The sequence below is a fragment of the Paralichthys olivaceus genome, chromosome 24, assembly GCF_024713975.1.
Source record: "Paralichthys olivaceus isolate ysfri-2021 chromosome 24, ASM2471397v2, whole genome shotgun sequence".
Taxonomy (NCBI): Eukaryota; Metazoa; Chordata; class Actinopteri; order Pleuronectiformes; family Paralichthyidae; genus Paralichthys; species Paralichthys olivaceus.
Genome location: NC_091116.1, coordinates 5,816,974 through 5,831,700, shown reverse-complemented (window position 1 = coordinate 5,831,700; position 14,727 = coordinate 5,816,974). Strand labels below are relative to the sequence as shown.

Here is a 14,727-nt window from a genome sequence, read left to right as displayed (position 1 = left end):
TGAGATGGAAAACAATTCCTCATAATTTCTCAAGTGTTTGCAAAACAAACTATTTTCATTGCGTTTCACATTAAGGCCATAGAAAAATAAAATCGATTTTATTACTGTCGTCTTTCCTTTGTCAATAAAGCTGAATTGAATGAGAGCCATTCTGACCAATCAGAGTTTGAGGTGTCACTCTTCCACTTCCGCTTCCTCTAGGCATGGACGCAGTGAGCTAGCGTCACTTTGCCTGTTAGCAAACGTTAATGCAGCTTTCTTTGTTTCGTGAGCACAACCACACACAAAGTAAGTGTTCATCCAATATCTAATAACTTTGTCTGCGTGCTCGTGTAATGACACATGAACCGAGCCGACGCTTTATATGTACGACCTACGTTAGCTAACAGTTAGCATGTAGCCGGCATTAGCCTGGTAGCTGGCCTGTATTTTGTCCTCCCTGCTTCTTTTAAAGGACTTTTAACACCTGCTCTTAAAGCGCAGCTCAAGCTCCGGCCGCGGTGACGTGTTTACGACTAATGTCAGCTTTACTTGACGATAAAGTGGCGAGTAAACTGAAACGTCAGCTTAAATATGACACGAGAGAGTTTTATATGAATGGTGGGTCTTCTAGTCAGGAGCTGTTCGTGTGATCTTCTGCCAGGAACGTTTGTTTACGTCTGTCATGTGGAGAAGTCACAATTTGCACACCCTCATCTTTGTGTAAATGTGACTGTGATATTGCTTCCATATGGGATCGGTAGCCTTAGTCTAATGTCCTAACTAGTGAAGCGATTATCTCTATATTCTTTCTTTTTTTAATATCACGCCTTAGATTATCACCAGTCTTTTCTTTTACCCAATACTGTAATCATGTTTCATGTTAGTCAGCTAACAGATCAGTTGCTCCAGCTCTGCTCTCATATGCTGCGTTTTGTTTTCAGAGACCCACCATGGCTTCTCGAGCAGGTCCGAGAGCAGCAGGCACAGACGGCAGTGACTTTCAGCACCGGGAGCGGGTTGCCTCACACTACCAGATGAGGTAGGAAGGAGTGCGGATGTTATTGTTTAATTAGTTATAGGTCACTGCTTTGGATTTTTCAACACGCCTGCATCATCATTTTATATTCCTCCTCCTCTGCCTCATTTTGCGCAGCGTCGCCTTGAAGTCTGAAGTCCGTAAACTCAACATTGTCCATCTTCTGATCTGGGTTCTGATGGCAGCTCAGGTAATGTCAAACCACAAGCAACTGACACAAACCTTAAAAGAAAGCACTTGGTTTTATTCACTGACACTCATAACAGCTGGGATCGTGTTCACTTTGTAACATCTCTTCTCTTCCAGGTAACTGTGAGCCAGCTCAGCCTGGTGTCCCACAAGGTGGTGGCCTCACCGTACCAGTGGGAGTATCCCTACCTCTTGAGCATAATTCCCACGGTCTTCAGCTTCTTGGCGTTGCCTCGCAACAACATCAGCTACCTGGTGATTTCTATGATCAGCGCCGGGCTCTTTTGCGTGGCCCCGCTGATCTACGGCAGCATGGAGATGTTCCCAGTGGCGCAGCAGCTCTATCGTCACGGCAAAGCGTACCGCTTCATCTTTGGCTTCTCCGCTGTGTCGGTCATTTACCTGGTGATTGTCATAGCTGTGCAGGTGCACGGCTGGCAGATCTACTACAGCAAGAAGCTGCTGGACCAGTGGTTCACCTCCACACAGGAGAAGAAGAAGAAATGAGTTCAGTGAAGGTGTGGATTGAACCAACCAAGAATAAGACTAACCGAGACTCCCAAATGTAAAGTTGTCCTTTGCAAACTTTTTCTGGATTTATATTTGACACTTGTTTGATTAGTTCTTGGACAGCGTGTGACTGCTGCCATCACTCTGTCCATGAATCCAATCCAACTGGCATTTCATGATTCACAAGACGTTAAAAGTGTTGAGTTTATCTGTCTGTACTTAATTATTGGCTGTACTGATGATGTGAAAACACATCATGGGGGAAATGGAAGAAGATTGTAAGTGTAATGTAATGCGTAAGTAAAAAAGTGTAAAAGAGTTATCCACACATGATGGCTCACCCCACGAGAAATAAAATGATGTGATTATCAGATTTCTGAACATGATCAATAATAACAAAACAAAACAAAGCCAGTCCTATTTTCAACAGGACAAATGATGACATTATAACTTGGATTAAAAATGTACAACAGTGAAAGAAAAAGCCCTTTTTAACCCATAGATCAGACAGCCTGTGAGAAGACAGCGCCTCCTCTGGCAACATTGGGGCACGTGCCAAGAAAAAATAACTAAAAAATATCTTCTACAAATGAAACTCACCTCAGTTCACTGAACCATGAAAATGTCAAACATGGTGAAACTCGTCTGAACTGCAACAGAAATGAAAGAGAAGCAATTTGATATCAGAAGGCACAGAAAGTCTGAATGTTATAAATATAGCAGTATATTCAAGTAATATATCAATATATTCAAATCAATGCTGCTTGTGATGCTGTTGGCTTAATGACCTCTTGTCCATCATTAATAAAATGTCTCTGTTGCAGTGTTGCATACAGTTTTCATGTCAGCAGAAGCCCCCCCCCCACTCAGTCTGAAACTGGAACATTAGTTCTTTTAAAATCCAAGACTCATCCCGTGTATGTCAGCTCAAGATTCTTCCTTTCACAGGAGTCAGCTCACGTTTGTCTCCTGTGAAAGCGAAGCATGGACAGTCTCTCGTTTCCAGCTCTTGTGGACAAGCACGACTGTCCCTCCAAGCCACGTTTCTCCAGGAAGCGGATGATGTCCTCTGTTGAGAAAGAGGGAGACGTGTCGAGAAACCTCTTAATCGCAATGGAAATGGCTTCAGACGTTAAAAAACTCACCTGGATCATTCTCAAGGACGGCGATGAGGTAAAACAACCCCGTAGAGGACAGCAGCTGTGCCACCGAGGGGAGGAACCTGTCCGTCACTTCTCGTCCTCGCTGTCCACCTGCCCAGGCGGCCTCTATACCTCTGGTCCCAACCTGAAGAGGACACAAGGAAACCTTCCACAGTTAAAACGCTCCAGGTGTTCCCCCCCTGTAGAGAATCTGCCGGGCTGAGGAGAATCACCTCTTCTGACGGCGTCACCACGTAGGGAGGATTGAAGAGGAGGACATCCACTTTTCCACTGAGCCGGGGAAGAAGACACTCCACCTAAAGGAAGGACAACATTTGAATATGCATGGAGGGGTCGTTGAAAATCTTTACATGTGCGTGTACAAGTCTCACCAGGTCTGTGATGACAGGTTGTAGTGAAACACTGTTGCAGGAGGCCGTCCTCTCTGTGCACTGCGCCGCTGCAGGGTTCACATCAGTGCACCTGGGAGAGAGACACACTGAGGATGAGACGGTGCCAATGCACGAGCGTATTCCACTGTAAGTGCGATGAGTGGCTCACATGTACAAAGCTGAAGGTCCGACCACAGACGCCAGGAACGCAGACACCGCTCCGGAGCCGCTGCCGACCTCCACGCACACAGCCGGGCTGCAGACAGCGGAGAGAGAGACGCCTGGTGTGAGGGTCAGGGGTCATTTCCGGGTGAGTCGCAGGGAAACGTGCGTCTGACCTGATGTCGTGCAGCCGCTGCGCGTCTTTCTCCAGCGCGTCCATGAGAAGGAACGAGTCCTCCGCGGGCTCGTACACGTCCTGGAAGTGTCCCCGTCCAGCGTGGGAGTAAACGGGAGTGTGGAAACCGGCGCACATGTCTCCTCCACGGCTCGCTCCAGCGTCCACCGCGTAAATATTAGCACGTAGATGTTAGCGGAGGTTTCGCACAGCGTGGTTGTTTCACGATCGAGTCCGTTTTACACTCTGAACACCGCCAGTGTTCATGCAGTGTTTACAATCCACTTCCTCGTGCAATCTACGTCACTATGACGTAAGTTGACATCTTCTTCTCGTAGTGTGTATTGGCGGTTGGCAAACCAGGAGTCGTTCCCTGCGCATTATCGCCACCTTGTGGACTGGAGTGTGGATCAGTTGATTTAAACATGAATGTCTCAACCACCTGAAAAGAAATAATCAACAACTGTTCGAATTCTAATGGTGTTGACAGAATTGCTGTCAGGTCATGTTTCATATATAATTTCATTTATAATCGTCTTGTTAGTTTTATTGCTAATAATAATAGAAACAAGACGAATTCTCAGACAGAGCAAAGAAATAAAAATTCTCTCATAAAAGAAATATTGTAAAATTGCAAATGAAGCAGCATTAAAGCATTTAAGGGCAACTGTTAAAATGATATTACATTTTAGATCTATTAAGTCGCAGTATAATCTGTGTATAAAGTAGAACATGTGTAAAAGTTAAGCAGATCAACAACGTGTGATTGGTGCCATCACTCTGTCCATGAAGACGTTAAAAGTGTTGAGTTTATCTGTCTGTACTTAATTATTGGCTGTACTGACGATGTGAAAACACATCATGGGGGAACTGGAAGAAGATTGTAAGTGTAATGTAATGCGTAAGTAAAAAAGTGTAAAAGAGTTAGAAATAAAATGATGTGATGATCTGATTTCTGAACATGATCAATAATAATAAAACAACACAAACCAAAGCCAGTCCTATTTTCAACAGGACAAATGATGACATTATAACTTGGATGAAATTTGTACAACAGTGAAAGAAAAAGCCCTTGTTAACCCATAAGTCCCATAATTAGTAAATGTTGAAAATAATGTCAGCAATTGTTGCAAGACTGCGATCACAATTCTAAAGTTTGTCAGTCGGTGCTTCCGTGTGGAGCCGGAGCCCATAGATCCATCATGAGGTGAATCCTGTTTCAAATATCAACACAGTTATTAAATCTTCTGCTGTTCATTTGTGTTTTAGAGGAACACTCGTCTTATTAGTTTCTCATGTGAATGCTGTTGTAGCCTGTGAGAAGACAGCGCCTCCTCTGTCAACATTGGGGAACGTGCCAAGAAACAATAACTAAAAAATATCTTCTACAAATGAAACTCACCTCAGTTCACTGAACCATGAAAATGTCAAACATAGTGAAACTCGTCTGAACTGTAACAAAAATGAAAGAGAAGCAATTTGATATCAGAAGGCACAGAAAGTCTGAATGTTATAAATATAGCAGTATATTCAAGTAATATATCATTCAAATCAATTTTGTTTGTATAGTGCCAAATCATAATATACTACTACATATACTGATTAATGTTGACAAATAATAAATACATGTCAGATTTAAAGGTTATTTTGAAACCCAAATTGTTCTCAATATTTCCTGCAAAGTTGCTTGATTCTACCATGAAATTAAAATAAGCAACTTGTAGCTCTGTGATGATTTGTAAACAGTATTTGTGAATGTTATTTGTCAGAATTCATGGGTCTAATGTTGTGTCCACATACATTTGTATTCCTTCCTTATCTTGTATCTACACACTTGTTTATCAACCAGATTTCAGTTTCTCTCCTCTCTCCTCATCAAGCGGTGAACCTCATCACAGTATGGTAAATGATCATCTCGTCATTAATATGTTGTATTTAATAAAAAGGTAATGGAATGATTCGTGTTCAACACACCATAGTGTACATCACAACATTCAAGATCCAAGTGAGTTGGAATATTTCTGTCTGTGTGCCACAGTTTAGAGGAAATACCACCGGACTGGGAAAGAAAATTCACATGGTTCACATCCAGATTGTATTGTTCTTGAAAAAAAGAACGTATGTGAAATGTTGTTCCACATGTACGGTCGCACAGCTGAGGGTGGACACGGAATGAAAAGTGGTCTTAGCAGATGGACTGTCATAAGAATCGAACCAGTGACCGCCAACAGACTGAGTCATGTGGTCAGACACCTACTGTTTCTTTCTTAGAAGCTTCTTCTGTAAGGTCCAGCCCCCAATGCAAACACCCTATAATCTGTAGAATATTTTAATCATAGTTTTATAATCCACAAAGGGGAAATGGCATAGCAATGGCATTGTGTGGCTGAGTCCTCCAAGCCATGTTTCCCCAGGAAGCGGATGATGTCCTCTGTTGAGAAAGAGGGAGACGTGTCGAGAAGCCTCTTAATCGCAATGGAAATGGCTTCAGACATTAAAAACTCACCTGGATCATTCTCAAGGACGGCGATGAGGTAAAACAACCCCGTAGAGGACAGCAGCTGTGCCACTGAGGGGAGGAACCTGTCCGTCACTTCTCGTCCTCGCTGTCCAATGCAAGCAGTCGAAGAGTCAAACGGGAGACTTGGACCAAGGAGCCCACTCTGTGAGGAGACTGCCTGGCAGTTCTGAGGACATAGGTTCAAACCAGAATGGTTCTTGGGTCAAATTCATTCTGGAGTAATTTTGTATTCACAACATGTCACAAATGAGGTAGATCTCCAATAGAGATGTGGAGACACTATTCTCTACTTGTCAGTTCAAATCTGACCACAGCTGATTTAGCTTTTCTCCATCATCCTTTAGATTTTATGTTTAAAGTCAGAGGACTGTACTAAAAAGTCTAGTGTGGTTTTAATTTGATTTATAAAAACATCTTTAAAATAACAAATCCCTCATTCAAACTTTAAAAATAGAATTACTACTAATAACATATACACCCCCGGGAGTCGGCCTGACTTGGTATATTCCAGGTGTCTCCTCTCTTTCTCCATATATTCCATTGGACTCCACCACTTCCTGTTTGCCAGTCGGTACTTCCGCATGGACCCGGAGCTGCTTGGACACGGAGCCCGTAGATCTTCACGAGGTGAATTCTGTTTCAAATATCAACAGTTATACACAGTTATTCGATCTTCTGTGTGTTTGACGTGTCGCTGCAGATTTCTCATTGTTCACTCGTGTTTTAGAGCAAAACTCGTGTCATTAGTTTCTCGTGTCAATGCTAAGCTAAGCTAGCACCCCAAGCTAACCACACCTGGCACCGGTTGCTCAGTGATGGGAAGTAAAAGAGAGAAACTTGTGTTTGGAGCAGAAAGAAGCTGTTTCTAAACGTTTCACCTTTTAAACATGAACCAAGAAAAGTGAGCGTGTTTGAAATTCTCATGTGAAACACTTGAGCACGTCTTTTGTCCGGAGCTAAACTTGCTTTACCTTTGGAAAAAGAGGATTTCAACTTATAATAAATAATAATGTGACTTTTATTGTGATCATCAACTGATGTGAATAGTTTTTCATCTTGAGGTGATTTTATACGTTTGTAAATGTATTTCTAAAATTTGATATCAACTAACTTGAAATGTTTCAGACATGTGACTGAACAACTTCACATTGTCTAAAGAATTCAATGTGTTCATGACAGATAGATTCTATCAAAGAAGTTTAGTTATTCACAATTTCTCTACATTCAAATAATAATACTATTTTGTTTTTTTGGCTTCTCTAAGAAAAGTATGAACATTTTACTGTAATGACAATCAATTCCAAATAAAATCCGCTGGCTTTATTTAATATTTGAAATGTTTCAGATAATCCATTTGATTCAAATCACATTACTTTTAAAGCTGCTGGAAAAAGTAAAGTGACCTTAATGACTAAGTTTTATAAATAGCGATAAAAATGACTGAGTCAACTCATCTGTAGGCTGCTACACTTTCCACCTCAGGTTGTACAACCCAGGTAAAACTGTAAATATATTATAATATTTAAAAATATGTGTGTGAAGTAGAAAGCAAGAGCAGGACCTCTGTTATATATACAGATTTATAAAATATATACAAATATATAAACATATGTGTGTAGCGTGACATCACGAATAGGACCTTACAAATGGTTAATGAACATTCATAGGAACTTCTATTAATATATATTATGTTATTTTTTTACCTAGCATGTAGTTCTTTTTTTTTTTGACCTTATAAGTATAAGGACATTTAATTTGATATAAAACTGAAAACAAAATCACCAAATATCCACAGTGAGTTGTAGTTGTACATTTCCCAAACACTAAGCTGTTGGATTTGATGGAGAACACAACCCTGAGTAACTGATTCTTATTTCCTGCAGATCTCCAGCTGTCTGCGTCACGCTGAAGGCCTCTCACAGTAGCACAAAGCGACGAGATAAACGATGATAGATCCCCAAAAGATGTGGCAAACTCTTGCTCCAAATGCACAAGATGGAAGCTTTTGTGTCCTGGGTATGTTGGTGTAAATTCTGGACAGAGGGAGGAATTCTCCAAGTCCAGGATTCCTGGATTGGGCCCTTTGATAGTTTTACTGTGCGTGTGTGGGCGATCAAGGTAACATCTCACAATAGGCCCCTTTAAAAGCGCAACTCACGATATGATACTATTAAGATATTTTTTGATCCAATTTGTGGCAACCACCTATTTACTTGTGTGTTATCTTCTCACTTAAAGGTTCACTGTGTAAAATTTAGGTGAAAGGGATCTATTGGCAGAAATTGAATGTCACATAATCCTCATGATGTTTTCACTAGTTCACTTCATCTAAATTATATGAATGTAGTTTTGTTTACTGTTGAAAAGGCCATTAATATTTAAATTCATCATATTTACATCGAGGGGGTGCTCTCTACGGAGGCTGCTTGTTTTTTACATTAGTCCAGACTGAAAAAACTAAACACCTTTTGAGGTAACTGAAGCTGCCACAGGTTTTTTTTCATGATTTAGAAGGAGAGGGTGAGAGGTGTTCAGCTGCAACATGCAACTTCAACACTAGATATCACTAAATTCTACACTCTGTACCTTATATATTTTAAAAAGGGGTAACTGTGACATCTCTATTATGAATAAAAGTAAAGTGAAAGTTCTTCTTCACCTCTTGACTGCTACTAAATATAAGTAAGTAATCAGTGTGGCATTTTTAAAACACGTGTAATGTTTCATGCCATTGTACTAGTTAATGTCTTGAGTGTTAATTTGAAGACAACCTGGCAAAAATGAAGTGATTCACTTTCTGTGAAGTCACAAAACAAACGACAGGAAGCTGAAGGTGTGAACAGTTGTTGATATGTGAGAATGAGTAGAGATGTGAATGAAATCAGAAATAATGTTAGTGTTGAAGGTCACCAAGTAAATTGACTCAACTGCTGCAGTACTTGTCATCGAAATTGATGTTTATTGCATTTGTTTTTCATTTTCTTACAGCGAGAGACATTTGACACGAGGCTCAGAAGCAGAGTCGATGCTACAGAGAAACAAGAGGTCACACTGGAGTACAACTTGCAACTCCCAACATGACTTTTGTACTGCACCAGGCTCATCACACAGCTTTAGTTAGTCCATTAAGATCATATAGAGTTAATATACAGTGAAGTTAAAGATAAGATAAAGTTCAAATAAAGTTCAAATAAAGTCACTTTTCAGGTAAAGTAAAAAAAGAATATGAACATAACAATATGGAAGGACTGCGACATGTGAGCTTGTTCCAGTTGTTGGTTATCACTTGTATAGATCTGTTCCAGAGTGGAGGTTCTTCTGTCACAAACTATCTCTGACAAGTGTTTGAATGAAAAGACAATAAAAATAACAGACGACTTCAAATGATTCAGATGAATTCAGATCATGTGGTACATTAATGAGGGACATCAAAGTTTCGGTCTGTTTATTTCATGTAGTTAGTGTGGACATCATGATCTGTCGCAGGGCTGACGTGGAGGGTCACTCAACCTTCAGCACTCTCACCTTTGGAGTCATTGGTACACCTGCTGCGCAAGTTGCACCATGAGGGAGGCAGGAGTGCCGGGGGAGGGGGACCAACACGCCTTTGGAAGACCATGCAAATGTACACGTGGAGATTCCCGGGCTGGATTCAAGCCCATGAGACTGTGCAGCACCCTGAGGCAACTGTTTGTTGTGATACTGTGCTATATAAAGACAATAATGTTATTCCTCTGAGTCCAAATAGACTGTGTCCACATGAAGCCACTTTGTTTGTGTGTGGCCATGAATTGCATGAGGTAGCAATTTGTTTGGATCAAGTATTTTAGAGCAAAAGAGAAGCGGCTCAAGTTAAAGTGTTGAAATGTGATTCTAATTGTGTGAAGGTTCAAAATAAAAGCTCCCAATTCAGCACGTGTGAAGTGAAGGAAGTCTGTGTTGACTCACTCACCTCTCACGTGTCCTTTGATGTCTGTGATCTGTGCTGAGTTTATACAGGTGTTGAGCAGGTGTGTGGAATGAGCAGGTGTGTGGAATGAGCAGGAGGCGGGGCCAAGCAAGGCTGATTAGTGGAGGTGAATGGAAGAGGTGGAGTACAAAAGGTGTCAGTTCCTCCAGCGCTGGCGTCAGCGTTGGTCGTGACACTCATGTGTCGGGACCAGAAGGTAGGTTTCAGTGTGGAGGCTGCTGGGACTCAGCATGGCATTTTAACATTGTGTCGTTTGTTGTTGTTGATGATAATAAATCCCATGGTCCTGCTGTTTTAAAGGCTTTCTGATCGTGATCTCTATCAGTAGCTGTGTATGTGTCCGCTCACGTTTGTTGGGTGTTTGTTGTGTTGGTGAATGGCAGCAACTTTGTAGGTGGTGTAATCGTCACTCTTTTGGTTTGGTGGGTGTTGCACTCCACGTTTGTGTTGGTCACCTGTGTGAGTGTTGCGTGAAGGTAGCTTGAGTAACACCAGTTGTTTGATTTGTCCACCTCGTGGTGGCAGCCATTTTGTGTGAAGTGACATTCCCTTGTGGTACAACTTGTGTGTCTGCTGCTCACTTTGAATCCAGCAGCAGTAATTAGTTGGCAAATGCATTGTAATGAATACACTGATTGTAGTTGTTAGTTAGTGAAATGTGATGTGATGTTTAATCATTGTTTTAAGGGTGGGGGTGTTTCCTGTAGTGTCCCCGTTTGTCTCTCGCCTCTCCTCTAGCTCCACTGTGATTAACTGATCAGTCATCAATGAGGTGCATCTGGCCGGTGGACTGAGGTTCTTGGAAACTCCTGTGTTAGCATCAGAAGGTAGGTTTCCAGTGTGGAGACTGCTGGGCCTCATACATTGTTTGACGGTGATAATAAATCCAATGGTCCTGCTGTTTTTACATGTTTTGCCTCATAGGGCCACGTAATGTTTGTGCTCAGTCCAGTGCAAACACAAGCACATAATAACAATTGTTAAATGTTGTGTATGGGGGATATGGCAGCTGTCAATAAATCTAAAAATTAGGCTGTATTAAAAAAAAAAAAAAAAAAAGCAGTGTCTGCATTGTTCTTTACAAAGTCAAACATTTATTGTATGAAGTGAAAAAAAAAATGCTAGAAGATGTGTCTTGTCTGTGAATCACTGAACTTGTATTTAGTTGTATTAGCAATTGTTTGAGAACTGCTTCACATGTGTGTTGCATGGAGTCGACCAAGTTGTGTCACCTGTGTACAGGTATTATAGTCCAGGGTGATCGGAGTGGCCACTCCATTATGTTAGTGTTGTTGGATGTTGAAGATGCTGTGTGCTTCCACGTCTTTGTGGTTTTGGTTGTTATTTTAAAGGATTTGAGATGATTGAAGTTGAGCGGTTTGTACTTTTCTTGTTGTCTTGATACTTTTGAATCAAAGTATGCTGTTGTTGTGAACAATGACCCATGTTCCAGTGATTTTCAGACAAATGCACTAGAACTAGCATGTAGAACATTTGCTGCCTTGGTCCTTAAATGAGGGCCACCTGTTTGACTTGAGTAATAGAACTCCACACTGCTGTTATTTTGAACACAACCTTTTCAATTACATAGCATCAACAGCATGTGTACTATATCTACTCATAAAGTATTTGCCTACTAAAAATAGTGATTGATGTGGTTAGTGATGTTGGACTGCTATTTTATATATATATATTGTTTTTAATATAAACACAATGACTGTTGTTTAAGGTGGTGAACTTGTGTTAGGGTTGTGTCTTGTCATGCCTCTGTCACAATAGAAAGGTGATTGTCCAGCCAGGAAAATGCCCAGGTGAGTATGGTTCCTATTTTCTATCTTCTATCACCAGTATATTTGTATTTACCCTGTGTGTGTGTCCCTCCAGTAGTAGTTGTACAGTTCAGTGTTTGTTCATTAAATCAAAAGAGACTTTATAATGTGTGTTTGTAAACCATGTCATGTGTTACAGGTTTGCTGAAGCACCTGGATTGTGTCACTGCTGGATTTGTGAGAAGATTTGAACAGTTATTGTTTCAATGTAGTTGATCTATTGCTGCTTGTTCCATGTGAGAAGTAGAGTTGTTCAAAATAATAGCAGTGTTAATAAAAAAAAATAATAATGAAAAAAAAAAAAGATAGTGTCTGCATTGTTGTTTACAAAGTCAAACATTTATTGTATGAAGGGAAAAATGCTAGAAGATGTGTCTTGTCTGTGAATCACTGAACTTGTATTTAGTTGTACAAGCAGTGTGTTTGAGAACTGCTTCACATGTGTGTTGCATGGGCTCGACCAAGTTGTGTCACCTGTGTACACGTATTGTAGTCCAGGGTGATCGGAGTGGCCACTCCATTATGTTAGTGTTGTTGGATGTTGAAGATGCTGCGTGCTTCTATGTCTTTGTGGTTTTGGTTGCTATTTTAAAGGATTTGAGATGATTGTAGTTGAGCAGTTTGTACTTTTCTGGTTGTCTTGATACTTTTGAATCAAAGTATGCTGTTGTTGTGAACAATGACCCATGTTCCAGTGATTTTCAGACAAATGCACTAGAACTAGCATGTAGAACATTTGCTGCCTTGGTCCTTAAATGAGGGCCACCTGTTTGACTTGAGTAATAGAACTCCACACTGCTGTTATTTTGAACACAATGACTGTTGTTGAAATTGTGTTAGGGTTGTGTCTTGTCATGCCTCTGTCACAATAGAAAGGTGATTGTTCAGCCAGGAAAAGTCCCAGGTGAGTGTTTCTATTCTTCTCAAAAATCTATTGGGTGAACCTGCATGGTTTTCTAATTTGTAATTTAGTTTTGTGTAAGTCCAGTTTTTGTATGAATGCCACACAGTGTTTGCTAAATGAGACCCCTGATGTTTTCTCTGTTTGTCATACAGGGCCGATGAGGACAGCGGCTCACTCGTTATGTGGAGTGATGTTGTTTGAGGTAAGTAATGTATTAAGAGCAAATAGTCTGAATAATCTGTACACACTGACGTTGTTTATAGTTGTAAAAAAAATAAAGACGACCACTTCTGTCCCCTTTTAGACATTGTACTGAAAGTCCTTGGTGGTGGGAGGGAACCACATGGAAAGTGGTGAGTGTGATCTAAAATAGATTATCAGCTTTTAAAGATTGTTGTTTAGCAGCAAGTAGGTATGTGTTCCTCCAGGTGAGCCATAAGTCCTGGTTACTGTATGTCCTTCATGTGTTTCAGGTGTTATTGTGTCTACCAGGTTGTACTTCATGTGGACCTAAGAAACCTCTAAGCTGTTCCACCAGTGTTACTGAGGATCAACAGTGGTAAGTGGTTGTACAGTTCAGTGTTTGTTCATTAAATCAAAAGAGACTTTATATGAATGTGTGTTTGTAAACCATGTCATGTGTTACAGGTTTGTTGAAGCACCTGGATTGTGTCACTGCTGGATTTGTGAGTAGATTTGAACAGTTATTGTTTGAATGTAGTTGATCTATTGCTGCTTGTTCCATGTGAGATGTAGAGTTGTGTTCAAAATAATAGCAGTGTGTTAATAAAAAATAAATAAATAAAATAAAAGATAGCAGTGTCTGCATTGTTCTTTACAAAGTCAAACATTTATTGTATTGAGTGAAAAATGCTAGAAGATGTGTCTTGTTTGTGAATCACTGAACTTGTATTTAGTTGTACAAGCAGTGTGTTTGAGAACTGCTTCACATGTGTGTTGCATGGACTCAACCAAGTTGTGTCACCTGTGTACAGGTATTATAGTCCAGGATGATCGGAGTGGCCACTCTATTATGTTAGTGTTGTTGGATGTTGAAGATGCTGCGTGCTTACTTGTGTGTTTGGGGTGGTTGTCTTGTTGAAAGACACATTTGAAGGGTGTCTCCTCTTTGGCATAAGTCAACACAATGTCTTGAAGTATTGTGCTTGTGCTACCATGCTTCACCGTGTTCTGTGGTTTGAACAGTGGTGATGTCATCACTCCACAAAATGTTGTGGTATTTTCCTTTAAGGAAAATTGTAACCTCTTCAGCACATGTTAATTTTTCAACAATGGGACTTTGCAGAGGTGTCATTTAGGTTATTGTTTGATTCATCTGAATGGTAGTGTTCTGTTGTCTTCCACGTCTTTGTGGTTTTGGTTGCTATTTTAAAGGATTTGAGATGATTGTAGTTGAGCGGTTTGTACTTTTCTGGTTGTCTTGATACTTTTGAATCAAAGTATGCTGTTGTTGTGAACAATGACCCATGTTCCAGTGATTTTCAGAGAAATGCACTAGAACTAGCATGTAGAACATTTGCTGCCTTGGTCCTTAAATGACGGCCACCTGTTTGACTTGAGTAATAGAACTCCACACTGCTGTTATTTTGAACACAATGACTGTTGTTGAAAGTGGTGAAATTGTGTTAGGGTTCTGTCTTGTCATGCCTCTGTCACAATAGAAAGGTGAATGTCCAGCCAGGAAAAGTCCCAGGTGAGTATGTTTCTATTCTTGTTTTATCTCAAAAATCTATTGGGTAAACTTGCTGCACTTGCTAACTAGGTGTGTGTCCCTCCATGTGAGCCATAACTCCATTTCCTTCATGTGTTTCAGATGTTATTGTGTCTACCAGGTTGTACTTCATGTGGACCTAAGAAACCTCTAAGCTGTTCCACCAGTGTTACTGAGGATCAA

The 14,727-nt window shown here is 40.6% G+C and overlaps 2 protein-coding genes and 2 long non-coding RNA genes across 5 annotated transcripts; 2 read left to right on the top strand and 2 right to left on the bottom strand.

The window, feature by feature from the left end:
* Positions 1 to 139: 139 nt before the first annotated feature.
* Positions 140 to 2,090, top strand: jagn1b (jagunal homolog 1b). The gene is made up of 4 exons (XM_069521298.1): positions 140 to 288; positions 924 to 1,021; positions 1,136 to 1,208; positions 1,325 to 2,090. The coding sequence occupies exons 2-4, from the start codon at positions 933 to 935 to the stop codon at positions 1,712 to 1,714; spliced, it is 552 nt and encodes a 183-aa protein (XP_069377399.1). The 5' UTR covers positions 140 to 288; positions 924 to 932; the 3' UTR covers positions 1,715 to 2,090.
* LOC109638875 (N-6 adenine-specific DNA methyltransferase 1) lies at positions 1,242 to 3,908 on the bottom strand. The gene is made up of 8 exons (XM_069521297.1): positions 3,590 to 3,908; positions 3,421 to 3,507; positions 3,252 to 3,342; positions 3,093 to 3,176; positions 2,863 to 3,004; positions 2,678 to 2,786; positions 2,318 to 2,367; positions 1,242 to 1,686 (listed from the first exon to the last, which is right to left on the bottom strand). The coding sequence occupies exons 1-7, from the start codon at positions 3,724 to 3,726 to the stop codon at positions 2,343 to 2,345; spliced, it is 675 nt and encodes a 224-aa protein (XP_069377398.1). The 5' UTR covers positions 3,727 to 3,908; the 3' UTR covers positions 1,242 to 1,686; positions 2,318 to 2,342.
* Positions 3,909 to 4,142: 234 nt separating this feature from the next.
* On the bottom strand, positions 4,143 to 6,746 carry LOC138406995 (uncharacterized). The gene is made up of 3 exons (XR_011240393.1): positions 6,607 to 6,746; positions 6,095 to 6,275; positions 4,143 to 6,019 (listed from the first exon to the last, which is right to left on the bottom strand). It is a non-coding gene; the product is annotated as an uncharacterized lncRNA (long non-coding RNA).
* LOC138406990 (uncharacterized) lies at positions 6,492 to 12,999 on the top strand. Of its 2 annotated transcripts, XR_011240386.1 has the most exons (4): positions 6,492 to 6,736; positions 7,993 to 8,125; positions 9,098 to 11,890; positions 12,048 to 12,999. It is a non-coding gene; the product is annotated as an uncharacterized lncRNA (long non-coding RNA). The 2 variants fall into 2 exon arrangements; XR_011240387.1 differs by lacking the exon at positions 12,048 to 12,999 and having other exon boundaries at positions 6,606 to 6,736; positions 7,993 to 8,227; positions 9,098 to 9,493.
* Positions 13,000 to 14,727: the final 1,728 nt, after the last annotated feature.

Bases quoted from the DNA above. Each gene is read 5' to 3' on its own strand.
- jagn1b (XM_069521298.1), top strand. From the start codon at position 933: ATGGCTTCTCGAGCAGGTCCGAGAGCAGCAGGCACAGACGGCAGTGAC. The intron at 1,022-1,135 runs GTAGGAAGGAGT...CATTTTGCGCAG, and splicing joins GCCTCACACTACCAGATGAG to CGTCGCCTTGAAGTCTGAAG. The intron at 1,209-1,324 runs GTAATGTCAAAC...CTTCTCTTCCAG, and splicing joins GGGTTCTGATGGCAGCTCAG to GTAACTGTGAGCCAGCTCAG.
- LOC109638875 (XM_069521297.1), bottom strand. From the start codon at position 3,726: ATGTGCGCCGGTTTCCACACTCCCGTTTACTCCCACGCTGGACGGGGA. The intron at 3,177-3,251 runs GTGAGACTTGTA...TCCTTCCTTTAG, and splicing joins AACCTGTCATCACAGACCTG to GTGGAGTGTCTTCTTCCCCG. The intron at 2,368-2,677 runs GTGAGCTGACTC...TTTCTGTTGCAG, and splicing joins CGCTTTCACAGGAGACAAAC to TTCAGACGAGTTTCACCATG.